The 19,809-nt window shown below is 45.4% G+C and overlaps 1 protein-coding gene across 1 annotated transcript in view; it reads right to left on the bottom strand.

Annotated features, from left to right (window-relative positions):
- SPAG16 (sperm associated antigen 16) overlaps nucleotides 1–19,809 on the bottom strand; it is a 141,199-nt gene that overhangs the window by 28,701 nt on the left and 92,689 nt on the right. The window contains exons 13-17 of the mRNA XM_078772703.1: nucleotides 9,400–9,543; nucleotides 5,964–6,149; nucleotides 4,601–4,636; nucleotides 3,593–3,719; nucleotides 1,435–1,500 (exon numbers count right to left, since the gene is read on the bottom strand). Coding sequence (XP_078628829.1) covers nucleotides 1,435–1,500; nucleotides 3,593–3,719; nucleotides 4,601–4,636; nucleotides 5,964–6,149; nucleotides 9,400–9,543 — 559 coding nt within the window. The remainder of the gene's footprint in view (nucleotides 1–1,434; nucleotides 1,501–3,592; nucleotides 3,720–4,600; nucleotides 4,637–5,963; nucleotides 6,150–9,399; nucleotides 9,544–19,809) is intronic.

Genomic DNA, 19,809 nt, shown 5'->3' with positions numbered 1-19,809 from the left:
GACATACAGAGATTACTATAGACTAGGGCATTGCCCGTACTATATCTATATCTAAAATTATATCCCCCCCCTCTATTTACATGAAATGGTTTGGTCCAAAGCGAACGGCTTGCGAGTACGGTGACAATCCCCCCCCTCTATTTACATGCAATGGTTTGGTCCAAAGCGAACGGCTTCCGGAGTTTGGTAAAGAGATCGCCATCGCGTGCACAAACGCGCAGGAAAGCGAATGAATCGCAAATTCGGTTTTATTAGTTTTAAAACATAGTTTAACGCCAACATAGTTTGCAAACGTGAAATAAATGAATACGCTCTCAAATGTGCCATCCGAGGCAGAGTGTGTCCTCCACGTTCGGCACACGCGATCGTTCGCTGCTCTCTGATTGGTTGAATCGTTTTTTGGACATAGCTCGGTAAGTAATTGTCCGATTAATATGAAACCTTGAAAAGGCACATCCTCGGGTCCCCAGCAATATACCTGGCAAGTTAAAAGTATATCGGACCCGTGGTTGTCGAGAAACAGCGGTCACAGACAAACAAACGTACAGACGTACAGACGTACAGAGATTACTGGAATTATAGATAGATAGACTAGGACGTGCCCGTACGTGGGTGCCCGTTCCTTGCCAAAAAAAAAAAAAAAAATGTCTTCGCCCATGCATGCATGGGCGTGCCCATGGGCCCATGGGCGTGCCCGTAAGTGCGTGATGTGACCGTACAATGAATGTATCGTCCCGACGCCGCAGCTCGGATGGCGCTGCAGTTAATCGGGCCTGTATCGGCAGAGTTATTATAAACGTGTACTACAATCGCTCGTACCTTACAGCGTCTGCTCGCCACGTTCAGCATCAGTACGTCGTCACTATGACTATCCGTAAGTCCGGAAGTGACGTCCTCATTTGACTGTCCGGAAGGTCGCATATCGCAGTTACGATGAATCGCAAATTAGTTTTAATTAGTTTTAAAACATAGTTTAACGCCAACATAGTTTGCCAACGTGAAATAAATGAATACGCTCTCAAATGTGCCGTCCGAGGCAGAGTCTGTTCGCCACGTTCGGCACACGTGATAGCTCGCTGCTCTCTGATTGGTTGAATCGTTTTTTGGACATAGCTCGGTAACTACTTGTCCGATTAATATGAAACCTTGAAAAGGCACATCCTCAGGTCCCCAGCAATATATCTGGCAAGTTTAAAGTATATCGGACCCGTGGTTGTCGAGAAACAGCGGTCACAGACAAACACACAGACACACAGACATACACACACACACACACAGAGATTACTGGAATTATAGATAGATTAGCAATAACCAAATACAATTCATGATATTGGTCTTAAATAAATAAATACCATCATGGTTAAATAAATACCATCAGTACATGACACATACAACATGTATATAAGGTCTTACAACATGTATGTAAGGTCTTACCTTTGGATTGAAGGAGGCATCATTGCAGGAGTGTTTGTGGCCAAATAATGTTTGAGTACACAACCCCTGTGGGAAATCAAAATGACATAATAGTGGAAGCTCGAAAAAAAATCAAATGATACCACAGTGATATATTTTTTCATGAAGCAATTTGAAATTCTCAATATTTCCAATGATAAAAATGTAACATTTTGTGCAATGACATTAAGTGATTGCGGCTTAAATTTAATTTCCAAAACCTTCATGGATTATCTCCCAGTGACCACCAGAGGCACAACACTTGAGGCCTGTTCTGGTAGAACAAAAGTTTTATTTGAACGCCATCAGCGTGCCGCACGAACCAGCCTGGGCCCACGATTGGTTGATGGACTGCACCCGATTGGATAACACAATAGAATATCACATCTATCCCCCCTTTGAATGTATATGCTTCAACAATTCTGAGCAATGAGGAAGAAATCCGCAGCCCGACTCCATGGGCACGAGCACCCACAATTTACAAATCAACCAACACGTGAGTGGTTAAGACCAATTATGGAGCTGTCACAAATTCAGTCTAACTGGAGCAGTTTCCATTGATTCGTCACAGTTCTTGCCGAACTTGAGTCTAACTCCCAGTTCTGCAAAGTCAGACTGACTGTCGTGATAGAGCTTCACATGATCCAAATAATGATGACACGTGCAGATATCCAAAAGCTGCACCACAACTGCCACTGGGCCATGCACACCTTCACATCTTGAACCAGGAGCAAAGTTCCAGATGTACACTGGGTCATCAACCACAACCATACACACCTTCACATGTTGGACGTGAGCCACCATTTTCTTATACCGCTTGGCTTCCCCCCTTACAACCCAAAGTAGAATGGAGTAGATTCAGGAGTGAGTTTCACGCCCCACCCTGAACAACTCGGCAGGAGTGATCCCAGTGCTGGAATGAGGGGTTGTCCGATATTTGAACACAAACACCTTGAGAACCGCAAGTTAGCGCTCTCCTTATCAAGGTACTTCATCCCACACTTCAATGTTTGGACAGCCCATTCAGCTAGTCCATTGGATGCTGGGTGAAGTGGAGCCATGGTGATATGCGACACTATTTTGCGATATAAACACCTGGAATTCTTAACTTGTGAAAGTAATGCCAGTGTCTGATACAACCACATCTGGGAAAACATGAGTTTCAAAAATTGCTCTCTTAATGAAAGTATTTATTTAATTTCAATTAAATTATACACTTTAACAACCACCTTTAGAGGCCATTTTTCTCCGCAGAGCGGGGGTTGGCCTTTTTCGGACACCTTGGTCCCCTTTTTGAAGCAATGTTTTATGGCCAGATGCCCTTCCTGCCGCCAACCCTGTTAGTTGCCTTTTGCGACCCACAGGGAATTACCAGTGAACTGGTACTCAATTTGCCGACATCAGAAGGATGACAGGCCGAGTCAACCCCCCTGGTGTTAATTCAGCGATCGACCGGGATTTGAACCCAGGATTCTAGGATCCCAAGCCAGCACCCTAACCACTAAGCCAACACCAGGCATTAAATTATACACTTTAACACATAAACACAATTCGCATTTTTGAACACAAATCGCATTTTTCAAAACCTTCCGTTTAGCAGTGCTTAGACAAAATATTACAGCATTTTACATCATCATGACCAATCAAATTTACTGCTCACAGGCCCCGCACATATACTTGTTTCTCAAGACTGTGCGGGGTAAGGTGTTCGGTGGGCGGAGGTTATGTTATCACCCCTGTTTGTTTGTCTGTGTGCAGGATATCTCAAAAAGTTATGGATGGATTCAGACGAAATTTGGACGATATGTTTGGTGTGTGACAAGGAAGAACAGATTCGATTTTGGTGCAGATCCAGCCTATAGTGGGATACAAAACGTAAACTGCTCATCCTAGTGGAGGTATGCGCTCTACTGAGTGCCGTTCTAGTTGTAATTATTGTACTGCACAATAAAACCTGTACAGTATATTAAAGTAGTTTCCGAATGAATGTTTTCTCTGGAGGGGTAAACCGACTTTCAGGACACTGAAAGCGACTTTCTTTGGGTCAATGCACGACGCTGTGGGAAGGGGTGTGGATTGTTCGGGTGTAACTTCGTCGGGTGTGACTTCACGGATGTGGCTCAATGGAGAAAGGACTGACCGTGCGGACATCCCACAACGAGAGCGTCTTGTCAGCTGAGCTGGTAAGGAGAATGCTGGAGAATGGTAGAAACCGGACGCTGTTAACAACATCAGTGTGCCCACGAATTGTGTTTCTACATCGTTCACTGCAATGACAAAACAAAGAATCACTCGTGGTTGGCATCATAAGAGTGAAGTGGCTATCTGGAGATGGCTTTGGGCAATGAGATGTGCAAGGGCCATCTTTATATACTGTGTTTTGTCTTTCTTGGCAGTAATTTCATCCTAACATCAAAATAAGTTTGTTTTCATTTATATTGATGCAGAAAGGAAAATCATCATCATCATCATCATCATCATCATCATCATCATCATCCTACTACTACTACTACTACTACTACTACTACTACTACTACTACTACTACTACTACTGCTGCTGCTGCTGCTACTACTTCTTCTTCTTTCAAATTTATCCTACCTTTTGTGGGATTGGCCAGGGAAGGTTTTCAGCCAGTCTTTCATGAACCGGCTGGAAAGGCTGACGTTCAAGTAGCGCCTGTTAGGGCAGGAGTTTTTATTTTATCTAGGGAGCCGGCTGTAACTCACGTCCACTTTGTGAAAGACACCATGACATATTTGACACCCACCAACAACCAATGCCAATAGATGGTCCTCCAGCCTAACCATTGGAAGGTACACACATTAATCTATCGCCCTATACGCGGAACACGAGGGTTATAGTTTACACCTGGGTCAAGATTCGAACCCAGTCAAGACAGCTTAAATGCAAGTGCGAATACTCTAAGCTCTCCTATCTGCCAAGACCATGGAAATTAAAGTTGTGGTGATAAATTACTGTAACACTCCCTTGACCCTTCTGTTGCCATTAAATAGTGGATGTTAAAGATCCCAAGTTGTCCTTCATAAATAATATTCGATCTATCACCAGCATCCTGCCCATGTTCCACATTCCTGCACAAACAGTTGCGCATCCTGCGACGGAGTGGCAATCCATCCAGAATCATACCTCGAGCCAAAGGAACTGCTCAGCAGAAGCAACTCTCTGCATAGAGAATGGTGTGCAAGAGTTAGTTGTTACTTACAATGCCTATAGAAAGTATACACCCCCTTTCAAAATTTTCACCTTTTCTTGCCTTAAGCCCTGGAATTATAATGCATTAAATCAGACTTTTTCCAACTTTATTTACACATCGTAACCCACAACTTCCAAGTGAAAAAACAAATTCTACAAATTTCAAAAACATTATTTAAAAATACAAAACTAGAATATCTTGGTTGCATAAGTGTCCACCCCCCCCTTATAATAGCAATTGTAAATTAGCTCAGGTGTAACCAATCACCTTCAAAATCACACACCAAGTTAATTAGCCTCCACCTGTGTTAAATTGTAGTGATTCGGATTATTTCAAAATAAAATCAACTGTTCCAAAAGGTTTCCTCTGCTAGGTAGTGCATTTCACAGAAAAGACAACCATGAGAACCAAGGGGCTTTCAAAAGACCTCTGGGATAAAGTTGTGGAAAGGCACAGATCAGGGGATGGGTATAAAAATATTTCAATGGTCTACAATATCCCTTGGAGCACAGTCAAGACGATCATTAAGAAGTGGAAGGTGCATGGTACCACCAAGACCCTGTCTAGATCAACCCGTCCCTCCAAGCTGAATGACCAAGCAAGGAGGAGACTGATCAGAGGCCACCAAGAGGCCAATGGCAACTTTGAAAGAACTTCAGGCCTTTATGGCAAAGACTGGTGACTGTGTGCATGTGACAGCAATATCCTAAGCACTCCACAAGTCGGACCTGTATGGTAGGGCGGCAATAAGGACGCCATCACTAAAAAAAAAACCCACCTTGAGTCCCACTTCAGGTATGCAAAAAAACACTCCGGAGATTCTGAAGCCATGTGCAAAAAGGTTTTGTGGTCTAACAAAACCAAGATGAAACATTTTGGCCAAAATACAAAAACGTTATGTTTGGTGCAAACCCAACACAGCACATCACCCAAAGAACTCCTTGCCTACTGTGAAGGATGGTGGTGGCAGCTTCATGTTATGGGGATGTTTCTCATCAGCAGGGACTGAGTCACTTGTCAGGATAGAAGGGAAAATGGATTGAGCAAAATACAGAAAAAAACAGAGGAAAACTTGTTGACCTCCGCAAGAAAGCTGAAGTTGGGACGGAAGTTCACCTTTAAGCATAACGACGACCTGAAGCACACAGCTAAAGCTACACTGGAGTGGCTAATGAACAAAAAGATAAATGTCCTTGAATGTCCTTTACACTGTGCTTTCTTTCATTGCAAGGAGATTACTTTGGCTGGCACCCTGACAGTGGCATTCTCATGCACTCCATTTGTGACCGTGAATACCTTTTCATATCCCAGATCTTTGCTGTGGCGTCTGCAGAGCCAGAAGCAATTAAATCGGAATTTGTCTGCCATGCACAGCTCCAGACAGCTTGCGAATGGCCTTCCAGAATGAGGGTGGTGCGTGCTTGGGTCGTGTCCCAAACGCATACACTTCTGTCTCCACTTGCTGTAACCAGTGCAGGGCAGCTGTAAAAAGGAGGAAACATACAATTACATATTATAATGAAAAGTAACTGTCATAAATCTATAAAAGACTGTCAAATATAACAACTGCAAAGAGGAGCAAAATGTTGTTTGCTTTATTCCTCCTATAAGGAAAACCTCTTTTTACCTCATCAGGGCGAAATGGCATCAGAATAGGTCAACTCGGCACTCGGCTGCACAACAGCCAGAATAAATCAGAATAGTTTCTGACAAAGGCTTTCTCTGGAATCCTGAATTGGAAATTTTGTCATATATCATATTTAATGTTGACACTCATTGTGGTTTAAAAGGAAATTGGTGAAGATTCATAGTTCTCTAAAAGGGAAGAAATAAACTCAATTTATGTAAGCCAAGAATTTATGTAATTCAGAATCATTGGAATCTCCCGCAATGAAGCTAACTCCGAGGGCCTTTCACTCGCTCACCACAGGCAGGTTGGTGGACTTTCTGTCTTTTACCGACTCCTCTCCGGCCTTGCTCCCCCAGCTCTCTCTGAGCCTCTGTCCCCCAAATATTCCTACAGGTCGCACAATATCTGCCAGCAACCCTCTTATGGTTAAACTGCCAAAATCAAGACTCTCTAATCACCTTCACCCTTTCATTCCTCTTTTCTCCCGCCTCTGGACAAGCTCCCTCACTCTATTCAATCCCATTCCTCCCTCCAGGTCTTTAAAACGGCTGTTCACCACCATCTGTTATCTTCCCCCATCCAAAACCTTGATCTTTTCTACCCCCGTTAATTCACCCCAGATCCACTTTTTTGAAATTCCGACTTTTCCCCTGGAAGCACTTGCAATGTCCATGTGTTTTATACCTCTCCTGCCCACCCCCCCTTCCCATGCCTCCTCCGTCCCAAGCCCTCTCCCTCCCACAGATCGCCCGATGTCCCTGCTCTCAAATGTTGTACTTGTGTGCTTCCCTCTCTCTCCCCATCTTGTCTCCCGCTCCCTTTATCTTATGTTTTATGTGTCACTTTGTCTTTTCGTGATTAATGTTAGCTCTTACACGAGCCTCAATCTTGTATACAAAAAAAACCAATAAGCCATAGATTTGGTTCAGAATGAATGCCAGTTTGGTTGGAAGCAGGCCTTTTGCGAAGCTCTCAGGCTTGCCAGCAAAATCGTATTACCATTAAAGCTTCAGACATAATGCCAAATTTATTGTCTGCTTGTCCGCAGAGAAAAGGCCTTTGAGCATTTCAATATACTCTGGCATATTTTAGTCTATGGTTGGCCAACTTTGCCTCCTTTATATGACTTCCTGATCGATAATGGCTGGGTCATCCTCACAAGATTCATTGAGAGACATTACCGGTGAGATCAATAAAATACTGTAGCATGCTCGGGGGTCGCGACCATCAAGAAAGTGCACCTGAAATTAACATGCCAAAGAAGGAGCGTTATATGTATGCATGTATGTACTTTATGTATGTATGTATGTATGTATGTACAGCGCCTTTAGAAAGTATTCACACCCCTTGACTTTTTCACATTTTGTTGTGTAACAGCCTGAATTTAAAATGGATGAAATTTCGATTTTTTTTGTCACTGATGTACACATAATACCATGTAATGTCAAAGTGAAATTTTGTTTTTACACATTTTTGCAAAATAATTTTAAATTAAATACAGAAATATCTAATTTACATTAAGTATTCCACCTCCTGAGTCAACACTTCGTAGAAGCGCCTTTGGCAGCGATTACTTCGAGTCTTCGTGGGTATGTCTGTATCAGCTTTGCACACCTGGATTTGGGGAGTTTCTCCCATTCGTCCTTGAAGATTTGCTCAAGCTGTGTCACGTTGGATGGGGAGCGTTGGTGAACAGCGTTGGTGAAACAGAACAGCTTTATAATTTGTAATCTTCAAGACTTCCACAGATTCTCAATGGGATTCAAATCTGGGATTTGGCTGGGCACTCAAGGACTTTCATGTTCTTGTTCTGAAGCCATTCTAGTGTTACTTTTGCGGTATGCTGGGGGGTGATTGTCCTGTTGGAATGCAAATATTCTCCGCAGTCAGAGGTCTTTTGCATTTTGAAGAAGGTTTTCATTAAGGATTTGCCTGTATTTGACTCCATTCATTGTTCCCTCTATCCTTACAAGTCTCACGGTCTCAGCCGCTGAAAGCATCCCCATAACATGATGCTGCCACCACCATACTTCACGATCGGGATGGTGTTAGATGGGTGATGAGTTGTGCTCACTTTCCGTTAGACATAGCGCTTTGCATTCAAGCCAAAGAGTTCAATTTTTGTCTCATCAGACCACAGAATATTTTGCCTCATGCTCTCAGAAACTTTCACATGCCTTTTATCAAATTCCAGGCATGCTGCCATGTGACTTTTTGTCTGGAATGTCTTCTGTCTGGCCACTCTCCCATAAAGCCTAGATTTTGAAGCGCTGCATAGACTGTTGTCCTTCCGGCAGGTTCTCCCATCTCAGCCAAGGAACTCTGTAGTTCTGTCAGAGTGGTCATTGGGTCATTGGTCACCTCCCTTAACCAGTGACCAAGGTCCTTCTTGCCCGGTTACTCAGTTTGGTTGGATGGACAGCTCTAGGAAGAGTCTGGGTAGTTCCATAGTCTTTCCATTTCCTAATGATGGACTCACTGTACTCTTGGGTACATCCAACACTCTAGAAATTGTCTTATGCCCTGCCCTAGATCTTTGCCTCCTCACAGTTCAATCTCGGAGCTCTACGGACAGTTCCTAGGACTTCATGGTCGAGTGTTTGCTCTGACATGCACTGTCAACTGTGGGACCTTGTACAGAAAGGTGTGTTTCTTTCTAAATCATGTCCAATAAATTGAATTGGCCACAGGTGGACTCTATTCAAGTTGCAGAGACATCTCAAGGATGATCAAAGGAAATTGGATGCACCTGAGCTCAATTGAAAAGGGGTTGAATACTTATTGACTCAAGACATTTCAGCTTTTCACTTTTAATTAATTTGTAAAAAAAAATAAAAAAAATATCATGTTGACATTATATGGTGTATTATGTGTGAATCAGTGACAAAAAAATTCTCGACTTAACCCATTTTTAATTCAGGCTGTAACACAACAAAATGTGAAAAAGTCAAGGAGTGTGAATACTTTAATGGCAGAACAAAACATTTCAAAATGTATTTGGATAAGGTCTTTCTTGATAACCTTTGTTTCATACCATGCCAATGTAGCCTTACTCTAGAGCTATCTCCTTTGTTGGAAGAAAAAGGAATTAAGGTGATTTACCTTTGGTGGAAACTGCAGTCAGATAACCAGCTCTTGTGTCCCTTCCCCACCATGACAGGATTCTTTTCTGGTATCAACCACATCTTCCACAACATGTCATCGCTTGCCGACACTACAATTTTCTTCTTAGGGTGCAGTGTGATACTGAAAGAAGTGTTGAAGTGGGAAATGGGGGTTGGAGGAGACACCTGCTAACTATTTGGCAAATGTCTTTACAAATGTGAGTAAAATGAAAATAAAGCTATTTCATATTTAAAAAATAAAAAGCGTGTCCTTTTTTCTATAATGATGTGTTAATATATCTATCAATAATCTACTATAAATGTATGGTGTGTGTATGTGTGTCAAACTTTTTGTGTCTATTAATTACGTAGTCTATTAATTAATTACGTACTATTGAAATGTACCTTTTGCCTCCCTTCGATCTCTGAAGACGCTTTTAAGACCCCTAAGATCCTTAAGACCCCTTAAAACTCCAAAGACCCCTGAAGACCCAGAGGACGCAAAAGTCCCCGAGGACCCAAAAGTCCCCAAGGACCCAGAAGACCCAAAATTCCCTGAGGACCCAGATCACCCAAAAGTCCCCGAGGACCCAAAAGACCCAGTAGACGCAAAGGTTCCCCAGGACCCAAAAGTCCCTGGGGACGCAAAAGCCCAAAAGTCCCCAATGACCCAAAATACCCCAAAGACCCAAATGTACCCGACGACCCAAAAGACTCACGAGTTCGGCAGGCAGGTATGCTACAAAGCAGAGAAGACCAATGAAAATTTAGTCCAATGGACCAACAGGCCCCCGAGTTTTAAGAAAAATCACAATACATGCAAATAAAAAGTTATGGTGCAAATTATCTTGCTTCACATGGAGTTCTGAATGTACATTTAACATATGCATGCGGTTAATATATGCTTGCTCTATTTGGGGCATGCAAAATAATTATGGCAAATATGATCTTGGAAGGTAATGGCAAACCACTCAATATAACAGTTGCCAAGAAACTGCTATGGCAGTCCTGAACCTTCCTTCGGACACCAAAATAAGAATGCGAAATGACATGATAAATAGGGGTGTCAATAAAGTCTGAAAATGTCTCTATCTTGAATTGTGATCTGAAATGGGTTTTTTTTTTGTATACAAGATCGAGGCTCGTGAAAGAGCTAACATTAATCACACAAAATTGGCCTCTTTGGCCTCTTTGGTGTTCCCATCTGAGCTGATAACTCATGATCCGAACATATTATGTTTAATTTGTCCATTTTTACTCATGTCCTCATTAATGTAAAAGTATACACTGATGTATTCTAATGTTCTTGTCTTGAGTCATTTCTGTGTAAGCTCAACAATGAGCCATAAGTCTTTTACGGCATAGTCATGGGGCAAAGCCATCTTGAACAGTGTTTGTCTGTCCGTATGTATGTATGTCTGTCCTTCACAAGCATACACCAATCAGAGCTGAGGATCTGGGTCACATGACAACGGTGATGTGATTACGTCTGTGATGTCATTACGGCGTACGATGGCTGACTCCACACACTGATAGACACTTTGATCTCCCAAAGACCCATTAATAACCCTAAGACCCTTAATCCCCATAAAATCCCTGAGACCCCCTAAAACTCCCTATTACATTTAAGACCCGCAATTCCCTTTAAAATCCTCCAAAACCCTTGAGAACCCTTAGACATTTAAGACCTCATAGACCCCGTTAGATCACTTATAATGTACCATTTTAAGAGAAGGTTTACAGGTCATATGAGAAATGTGTGATGGAGAATTAGAGTTAATTGCACTAACAATACACAGCGAAAAATCTGTGGACAAACGATGTACAATTAAGGGTCAAAACAATGGACAGACAGGTAGGAAACAGACAAGGCATGCAGACAAATGGAAGAAAAAAGTGCTTGAATAAAAAGTCAATAATAAAATAAGTCTTCAGCGGGGATGTGAGACAGCATGTGCTTTATCTTAAAGGACTGACGTGTTAATTAGTAGGGGTAGTGATGGAGTTTTTCAAATTTGTCTTTGCAATGGCATGTCAATTAAGCCTGGTGTTGGCTTGGCGGTGAGGGTGCCGGCTTGGGATCCAAGGATACTGGGTTTGAATCCCGGTCGATCGCTGAATTAACGCCAGGGGGGTTGACTCAGCCTGTCATCCTTCCGAGGTCGGCAAATTGAGTACCAGTTCCCTGGTAAATCCCTGTGTGTCGCATGAGGGACTAACAGGGTTGGTGGCAGGAAGGGCATCCGGCTGTAAAACATTTGTATACTGAATCGAGGCTCGTGAAAGAGCTGACAACCGCGAGGGAAAGACAGCACAGGGGGACCACGAGGGAAAGACAGCACAGGGGGACCACGAGGGAAAGACAGCACAGGGGGACCACGAGGGAAAGACAGCACAGGGGGACCACGAGGGAAAGACAGCACAGGGGGACCACGAGGGAAAGACAGCACAGGGGGACCACGAGGGAAAGACAGCACAGGGGGACCACGAGGGAAAGACAGCACAGTGGGACCACGAGGGAAAGACAGCACAGGGGGACCACGAGGGAAAGACAGCACAGGGGGACCATGAGGGAAAGACACCACAGGGGTCCACAAGGGAAAGACAGCACAGGGGGACCACGAGGGAAAGACAGCACAGGGGGACCACGAGGGAAAGACAGCACAGGGGGACCGCGAGGGAAAGACAGCACAGGGGGACCGCAAGGGGAAGACAGTACAGGGGGACCACGGGGGAAAGACAGCACAGGGGGACCACGAGGGAAAGACAGCACAGGGGGACCACGAGGGAAAGACAGCACAGGGGGACCACGAGGGAAAGACAGCAGAGGGGGACCACGAGGGAAAGACAGCACAGGGGGACCACGAGGGAAAGACAGCACAGGGGGACCACGAGGGAAAGACAGCACAGGGGGACCACGAGGGAAAGACAGCACAGGGGGACCACGAGGGAAAGACAGCACAGGGGGACCACGAGGGAAAGACAGCACAGGGGGACCACGAGGGAAAGACAGCACAGGGGGACCACGAGGGAAAGACAGCACAGGGGGACCACGAGGGAAAGACAGCACAGGGGGACCGCGAGGGAAAGACAGCACAGGGGGACCGCGAGGGAAAGACAGCACAGGGGGACCGCGAGGGAAAGACAGCACAGGGGGACCGCGAGGGAAATACAGCACAGGGGTACCGCGAGGGAAAGACAGCACAGGGGGACCACGAGGGAAAGACAGCACAGGGGGACCGCGAGGGAAAGACAGCACAGGGGGACCGCGAGGGAAAGACAGCACAGGGGGACCACAAAGGAAGGACAGCACAGGGGGACCGTGAGGGAAATACAGCACAGGGGGACCGCGAGGGAAAGACAGCACAGGGGGACCACGAGGGAAAGACAGCACAGGGGGACCGCGAGGGAAAGACAGCACAGGGGGACCCCGAGGGAAAGACAGCACAGGGTGACCACGAGGGAAAGACAGCACAGGGGGACCGCGAGGGAAAGACAGCACAGGGGGACCACGAGGGAAAGACAGCACAGGGGGACCGCGAGGGAAAGACAGCACAGGGGGACCGCGAGGGAAAGACAGCACAGGGGGACCGCGAGGGAAAGACAGCACAGGGGGACCGCGAGGGAAATACAGCACAGGGGTACCACGAGGGAAAGACAGCACAGGGGGACCACGAGGGAAAGACAGCACAGGGGGACCGCGAGGGAAAGACAGCACAGGGGGACCGCGAGGGAAAGACAGCACAGGGGGACCACGAAGGAAGGACAGCACAGGGGGACCGTGAGGGAAATACAGCACAGGGGGACCGCGAGGGAAAGACAGCACAGGGGGACCACGAGGGAAAGACAGCACAGGGGGACCACGAGGGAAAGACAGCACAGGGGGACCGCGAGGGAAAGACAGCACAGGGGGACCCCGAGGGAAAGACAGCACAGGGTGACCACGAGGGAAAGACAGCACAGGGGGACCGCGAGGGAAAGACAGCACAGGGGGACCACGAGGGAAAGACAGTACAGGGGGACCGCGAGGGAAAGACAGTACAGGGGGACCACGAGGGAAAGACAGTACAGGGGGACCACGAGGGAAAGACAGTACAGGGGGACCACGAGGGAAAGACAGTACAGGGGGACCGCGAGGGAAAGACAGCACAGGGGGACCGCGAGGGAAAGACAGCACAGGGGGACCGCGAGGGAAAGAGAGCACAGGGGGACCGCGAGGGAAAGACAGCACAGGGGGACCACGAGGGAAAGACAGCACAGGGGGACCGCGAGGGAAAGACAGCACAGGGGGACCGCGAGGGAAATACAGCACAGGGGTACCACGAGGGAAAGACAGCACAGGGGGACCACGAGGGAAAGACAGCACAGGGGGACCGCGAGGGAAAGACAGCACAGGGGGACCGCGAGGGAAAGACAGCACAGGGGGACCGCGAGGGAAAGACAGCACAGGGGGACCGCGAGGGAAAGACAGCACAGGGGGACCACGAAGGAAGGACAGCACAGGGGGACCGCGAGGGAAAGACAGCACAGGGGGACCGCGATGGAAAGACAGCACAGGGGGACCCCGAGGGAAAGACAGCACAGGGTGACCATGAGGGAAAGACAGCACAGGGGGACCGCGAGGGAAAGACAGCACAGGGGGACCACGAGGGAAAGACAGTACAGGGGGACCGCGAGGGAAAGACAGTACAGGGGGACCACGAGGGAAAGACAGCACAGGGGGACCGCGAGGGAAAGACAGTACAGGGGGACCACGAGGGAAAGACAGCACAGGGGGACCGCGAGGGAAAGACAGCACAGGGGGACCGCGAGGGAAAGACAGTACAGGGGGACCGCGAGGGAAAGACAGCACAGGGGGACCACGAGGGAAAGACAGCACAGGGGGACCGTGAGGGAAAGACAGTACAGGGGGACCACGAGGGAAAGACAGCACAGGGTGACCACGAGGGAAAGACAGCACAGGGGGACCGCGAGGGAAAGATAGCACAGGGGGACCACGAGGGAAAGACAGTACAGGGGGACCGCAAGGGAAAGACAGTACAGGGGGACCACGAGGGAAAGACAGTACAGGGGGACCACGAGGGAAAGACAGCACAGGGGGACCGCGAGGGAAAGACAGTACAGGGGGACCACGAGGGAAAGACAGCACAGGGGGACCGCGAGGGAAAGACAGCACAGGGGGACCACCCATTGCTTCAAAAAAGGGGACACGGTGCCCAAAAAAGGGCCAACCCCCGCGCTGCGGGGAAAAATGGCCTCTAAAGGTGGTTCAATGGCGTGTCAATTAATAGAAGTTTAGATGATGATGGCATGTGGCATCTGTGAATCTGAGCTAATTGTAAATGGTGTTGCTCCAAAAGTGATTAACAAATGACATGCCTGAATACCAAATTATATCTTAAGACCCTTAAGACCCCTAAGACTGTAGTGTCTCTAAGGGGTGTTATGGGTCTATAGTATCATAGGGTTGCAAGGGTTCCAACGGTGGTGATAGTGTCTTAAGGGTGTTAAGGGTTCTAAGTGATCTTCGGGGGTCTCGGGGTAAAAAAAAAAAAAACTTTTTGCTAACATCAGCAATATCTCAGCCCTGGATAATAATCATTCCAGAGACTTCTATGTCAATGTTACTGAAGACGAATAAATTATTGGCTCAGCATGTGGTGCTCTGGGAATAATGGAAAGATGCTTCTAGAAAAATAGACAGAAAATGCATATTGGATGCATGAGCACTGTCAACTATGGAACCTTATATCGAAAGTTGTGTTTCTTCCTAAATCATGTCCAATCAATTGAATTGGCCACAGATGGACTCCGATCAAGTTGTAGAGACATCTCAAGGATGATCAAAGGAAATTGGATGCACCTGAGCTCAATTTGGAGTGTCATAACAAAGGGGTTGAATACTTATTAACTCGGGATATTTTAGCTTTTCATTTTTAATTATTTCCCCAAAAAAATCCACTTTGACATTATGGGGTATTATGTGTCGATCAGTGACAAAAAAAATCCCAATTTAATCTATTTTAACCCTTTGCGTACGGATGACGTCCAGTGCCGCAACCCGCGAAAAGGTTTTGTGTACGAATGACGTTACTACACGTCATCGACTATACCTATAAATAGATCGTGAGTGCAAGGTTGCATTCCCGTAATGCCAAATTAATCCCGTACTGGGGGTACTTTTATCAAAAAAAATCCCGTACTCAAAGGGTTAAGACCCCAGAACATTCAGGCTGTATTCGATCGAAACACATTCAGGCTGTAACAAAACAAAATGTGAAAAAAGGTGAGGGGTGTGAATACTTTCTGAAGGCACTATATACAATTGTATGGTCAATTTCAGTTGCTTATTTGAAAATATATTCATCAAAAAATATTGTAGAATCTTGTGGAGGCCTTGTTGCCACCCTTTATTTATCCCACATTATGATGATAAAGATGGTACTTTTTATATAAAGATACTTTTATATATGTTATACATAATCTTTTTGATGTATATTATATATCTCACATATTTTACTCTCATGAAGATTTTGTGGTTTCCAAGCATGGGGTGGAAGAGGCTTTTGTGGACTGACAATTTGAAGATTGACCTGGCCACAAAGTCAAATCATTAAAATAAACACCATACCATACATGTTCCCACAGACTTGGTGAACGTATACACGAAGCTAGTGAAATGTCATTTGTAGAAAATGTGGCACACAAAAGATAATGAGTTTGGTTTAAAAAAAAACTGCAAAATAACAGGTTATGAGAGACTGCACACCTCTGAATGTTGCTGTGTAAAACGTGATGCATGCGATTTAATGAAACCTTCATCACTAATTCTGGATGATAGGAACATGACATGGTGCAGCACAGCCTGGGGCATGAGAATCGCAGCACCCGTAATGATTTAGCTTTATTAAACAAGGGTATACAGTATTATGTATAGAGCATTCGCCATCATCCTGCAGAATAGGAAATTGGTTCACTCTGGAATGGTGGCAATAGGAAAATTGCCAGATCCACATAGAAAAAGACTGATTTATTGATGGAAGATATTTCATTATTTCATTTTATACTACATAGTGTGTAAAACGATGTAAAATCACATAAAAGTAAAACGATGTAAAATCACATTAAATTGCTTAATTGCTACAGGGTTAGAGTTATAAACTGCTACATTAAAACGACATGGATTGAAACTCTATATCATATACCCATTGTGTTATAACACCATAAGTTTACAATAAAATACATCCTTACATCCTTTCCTGGAAGTTCTGACAGTGTCCATGTGTTTTATACCTCTACCCCCCCCCCCCCCCCGATTCCCATGACTCCTCCCCCCAAGCAAGCCCTCTCCCTTCCACAGATCTTCCGTTGTCCCTGTTCTCTGCTGTTGTACTTTTGTGCTTCCCTCTCTCTCCCCATCTTGTCTCCCGCTCCCTTTATTGTATGTTTTTGTGTGTCCGTTTGTTGTTGTTTTTTTGTGATTGATGTTGGCTCTTACATGAGCCTCGATCTTGTATACAAAAAAAAAAAAAAAAAATCCTTGCAATGCAGTTAGACACTTATTAATGGTACACCAATAATTATAAAAGGTAAATAAAACGTTATAATCGAATTGTTGTTATTCTCCACGTATTGCAAAGATAATCTGCTTCTTATTCTCATCTATAATAATAATAAAAGGCAGTGTCCGTCCGTCTGTCTGTCTCCTCCATAACTCCAAAACCATGAAACCTAGCGGCCCCAAACTTTGCATGCATACACCTGGACCTCCAACAGATTGCAATGATGGGAACTGGGTGTTTGGGTGTGTTACAACACCCTTTTTAAAGATGATTGACGAGGGGCTCATAAGAAAAAACCCGAAAAAGCCTTACCAATATGGCGGCCCGCCATCTTGGTCAGCCCACTGCCTGTTTCGGCCTATTCAAATGTGCCTTGCCTTGGAAACACGATCGATTATCATTACATAATTGAAGCATATCATAAAAATCTGGATTCGGATACGAGGATTGGATCCTGTAGACTAAATAAAAGTCCAAATCTGGAGTGAAATATGACAAAATTGACCATATCTAGCGATTTTATAACTAAGTGTGTATATTCATTTATTGTGTGTCCGTTTGTTGAATAAACATTGTGAGGCTGTGATTCTCATTCTGGGGTTATTAATTTTTTTATTAACTTAATAATAATTTTTAACTAAATTCATACTTCCATGGGATAGGGTGTCTTCCACTGTACCTGAGATCTGTTTTTGAAATATCTCGGCCATTTCAACCAGAAGCAATCAGCTTGCTACCGCTTGCCAAGCTATCCATTCCTTATCACCCATTTTGTTGGAGTGCTTGCTGGAGTGCTTAAGCTGCTTGGCGATGGCTCTACAAATGAAGTCAGAAATACCTGTGAACTTAATTAATTAGTCACAAGGCCAGGGAAGTTTGGCTGTGTTATAACACCCTTTTTGAATATGATTAACCACCACTTGTTGAACACTATTCAGGCTGCTTTTGCAAGCCATAGCATTACAGTCGACAGGCCCTTTTTAGACAGGCAAGCCCTTTTTGTTTTTACGGACCCATTTTTTATTGACTAACATTTTTGTGCGATATACTTTCATTGTATTATTAGATCGTTATCTTAATATACCGATAAAAATGTACTGATTTTAAAAAACAACGAAACAAACCGTGTTTGGAACTCAAATCAAACGTCCGCCATGTCGAACTGTATCATTAGACAGAGCTCCATTTTTGTTTTTACATACCCATTTTTTTATTGACTAACATTTTTGTGCAATATACTAACCCTCTACTCCCTCCTCCCCTCTCCTCTTCATATTACAATCAGGAATCGACTCACTGTGTGAGCACGTATATTACATTCCTTCCTGTGTCAGGGAAATTGGCAGAGTACATCGTCTTGTAAAATGTGCACTGACGAGGCAGTGAGTGTTAACTTTAAGACAGTATAGAGCCATGTTGTTGTGTAAAACCTGTTTTCGAGTGAGAATGAGTGAGGACTTGAGCACAAAGGCACAACTGGAAAGCGCACTGCACTTTAGGAGGAAATAGTATGGACTTCGGCCAGCGCACCACATGCCATAGTGGCAATGTCGGTTGCAGAGCTTTGGTGTAGGAGGGGATGGGGGGCATAAAACGTTTTTTATTAGGGCTGTCCGTGGGGATGGATGGCCTGAAAATGGTATGCCCACATTCAGGGGTGGCCAATGATAGGGACTCGCCATGTATGAGGGTGGTCCCAGAGTTTCGCGAAGGCCGTAGCCACGCTGCATGCAGCAGTTGGGGTTGGAGCCAGACCTTTACAGAGGCCCCATCCCTCTATTCATCACCATACTTCTCCTCATCACCAGCCTGCCACCCTGTGCCGCACCAGTCCCATGCCACACCAACCCTGTGCCGCAAATATCAAACCATATCAAACCATATCAAACCCAAAAGCAGCTCATGCCTTGCTCAAGACCTCGCTCATTCCCTATTGAGCATCATTCCCTCTACCGACCTCCACCTAACCGGAAAAACAAGCTTACTGACTATGTTCGTGACCCAGCTTCCTAATCTGCTCGACCACTGCAATACTTTTCCTGGTTTCGTCTTGATTCTTGGAGATTTCAACGTCCACTACGACCAACCACAACATCCTCTCACTTCAACGATCATTGACCTCCTTTCTACTTTTAGTCTGTCTCAGTCTGTCTCCCAACCTACACATGTTAAAGGACACATCCTGGATTGGTTAGTGCACAGATGCGATGATCAGTTGGTGCAGTCCACGTCAGTGACCTGTGCTATCACCTCGGACCACTTCTGAGTCACCAGCCACCTGAGTATTGCTGTTCTTCGTCGTCAGCCCACCTTCATCACTGCCCGCAACATTCGTGCCATCGACCGTTCCGCCTTTAAAGAGGACCTTCACACCCGTCTCTCTGGCCATTCCTATGTCACTGCAGAAAACCTCGACTGTTGCCTCCGCACAGCGTTGGACTGTCATGCTCCAGCGACATGGCGCGCCGTTCCGTGACGCAGGAGTACTCCGTGGTTCAGCGCAGTCAGCGACGAAGTCAGGGCTGCCAAAAAGGAACGACGACGTGCCGAGAGACAGTATTCAGACAGAGAGTAGACAGAGACAGACAGTAAAGTGAGAGACAGTGGCTGAAGACTGGCCTCACAGTCCATAAACAGTTGTATAACATAGCTAAAAGACTCGTCATAAAAATCATTCTGAAAGCAAAAACGTCATATATTTCTGATCGGATTACTAGGAGCTCCTCCTGCAAGCAACTGTTCAGCATTACCAACCGCCTGTTTGCCACCAAAAATAAATCCGTTCTTCCCACTGTGTTTCCTCAAAACGAACTACCCCAACGCTTCCTGCATTTCTTTCACAATAA

Source organism: Myxine glutinosa, chromosome 1 (genome assembly GCF_964187855.1).
Source record: "Myxine glutinosa chromosome 1, kmMyxGlut1.1, whole genome shotgun sequence".
Lineage (NCBI taxonomy): Eukaryota > Metazoa > Chordata > Myxini > Myxiniformes > Myxinidae > Myxine > Myxine glutinosa.
This window is presented reverse-complemented; position numbering and strand designations above follow the sequence as displayed.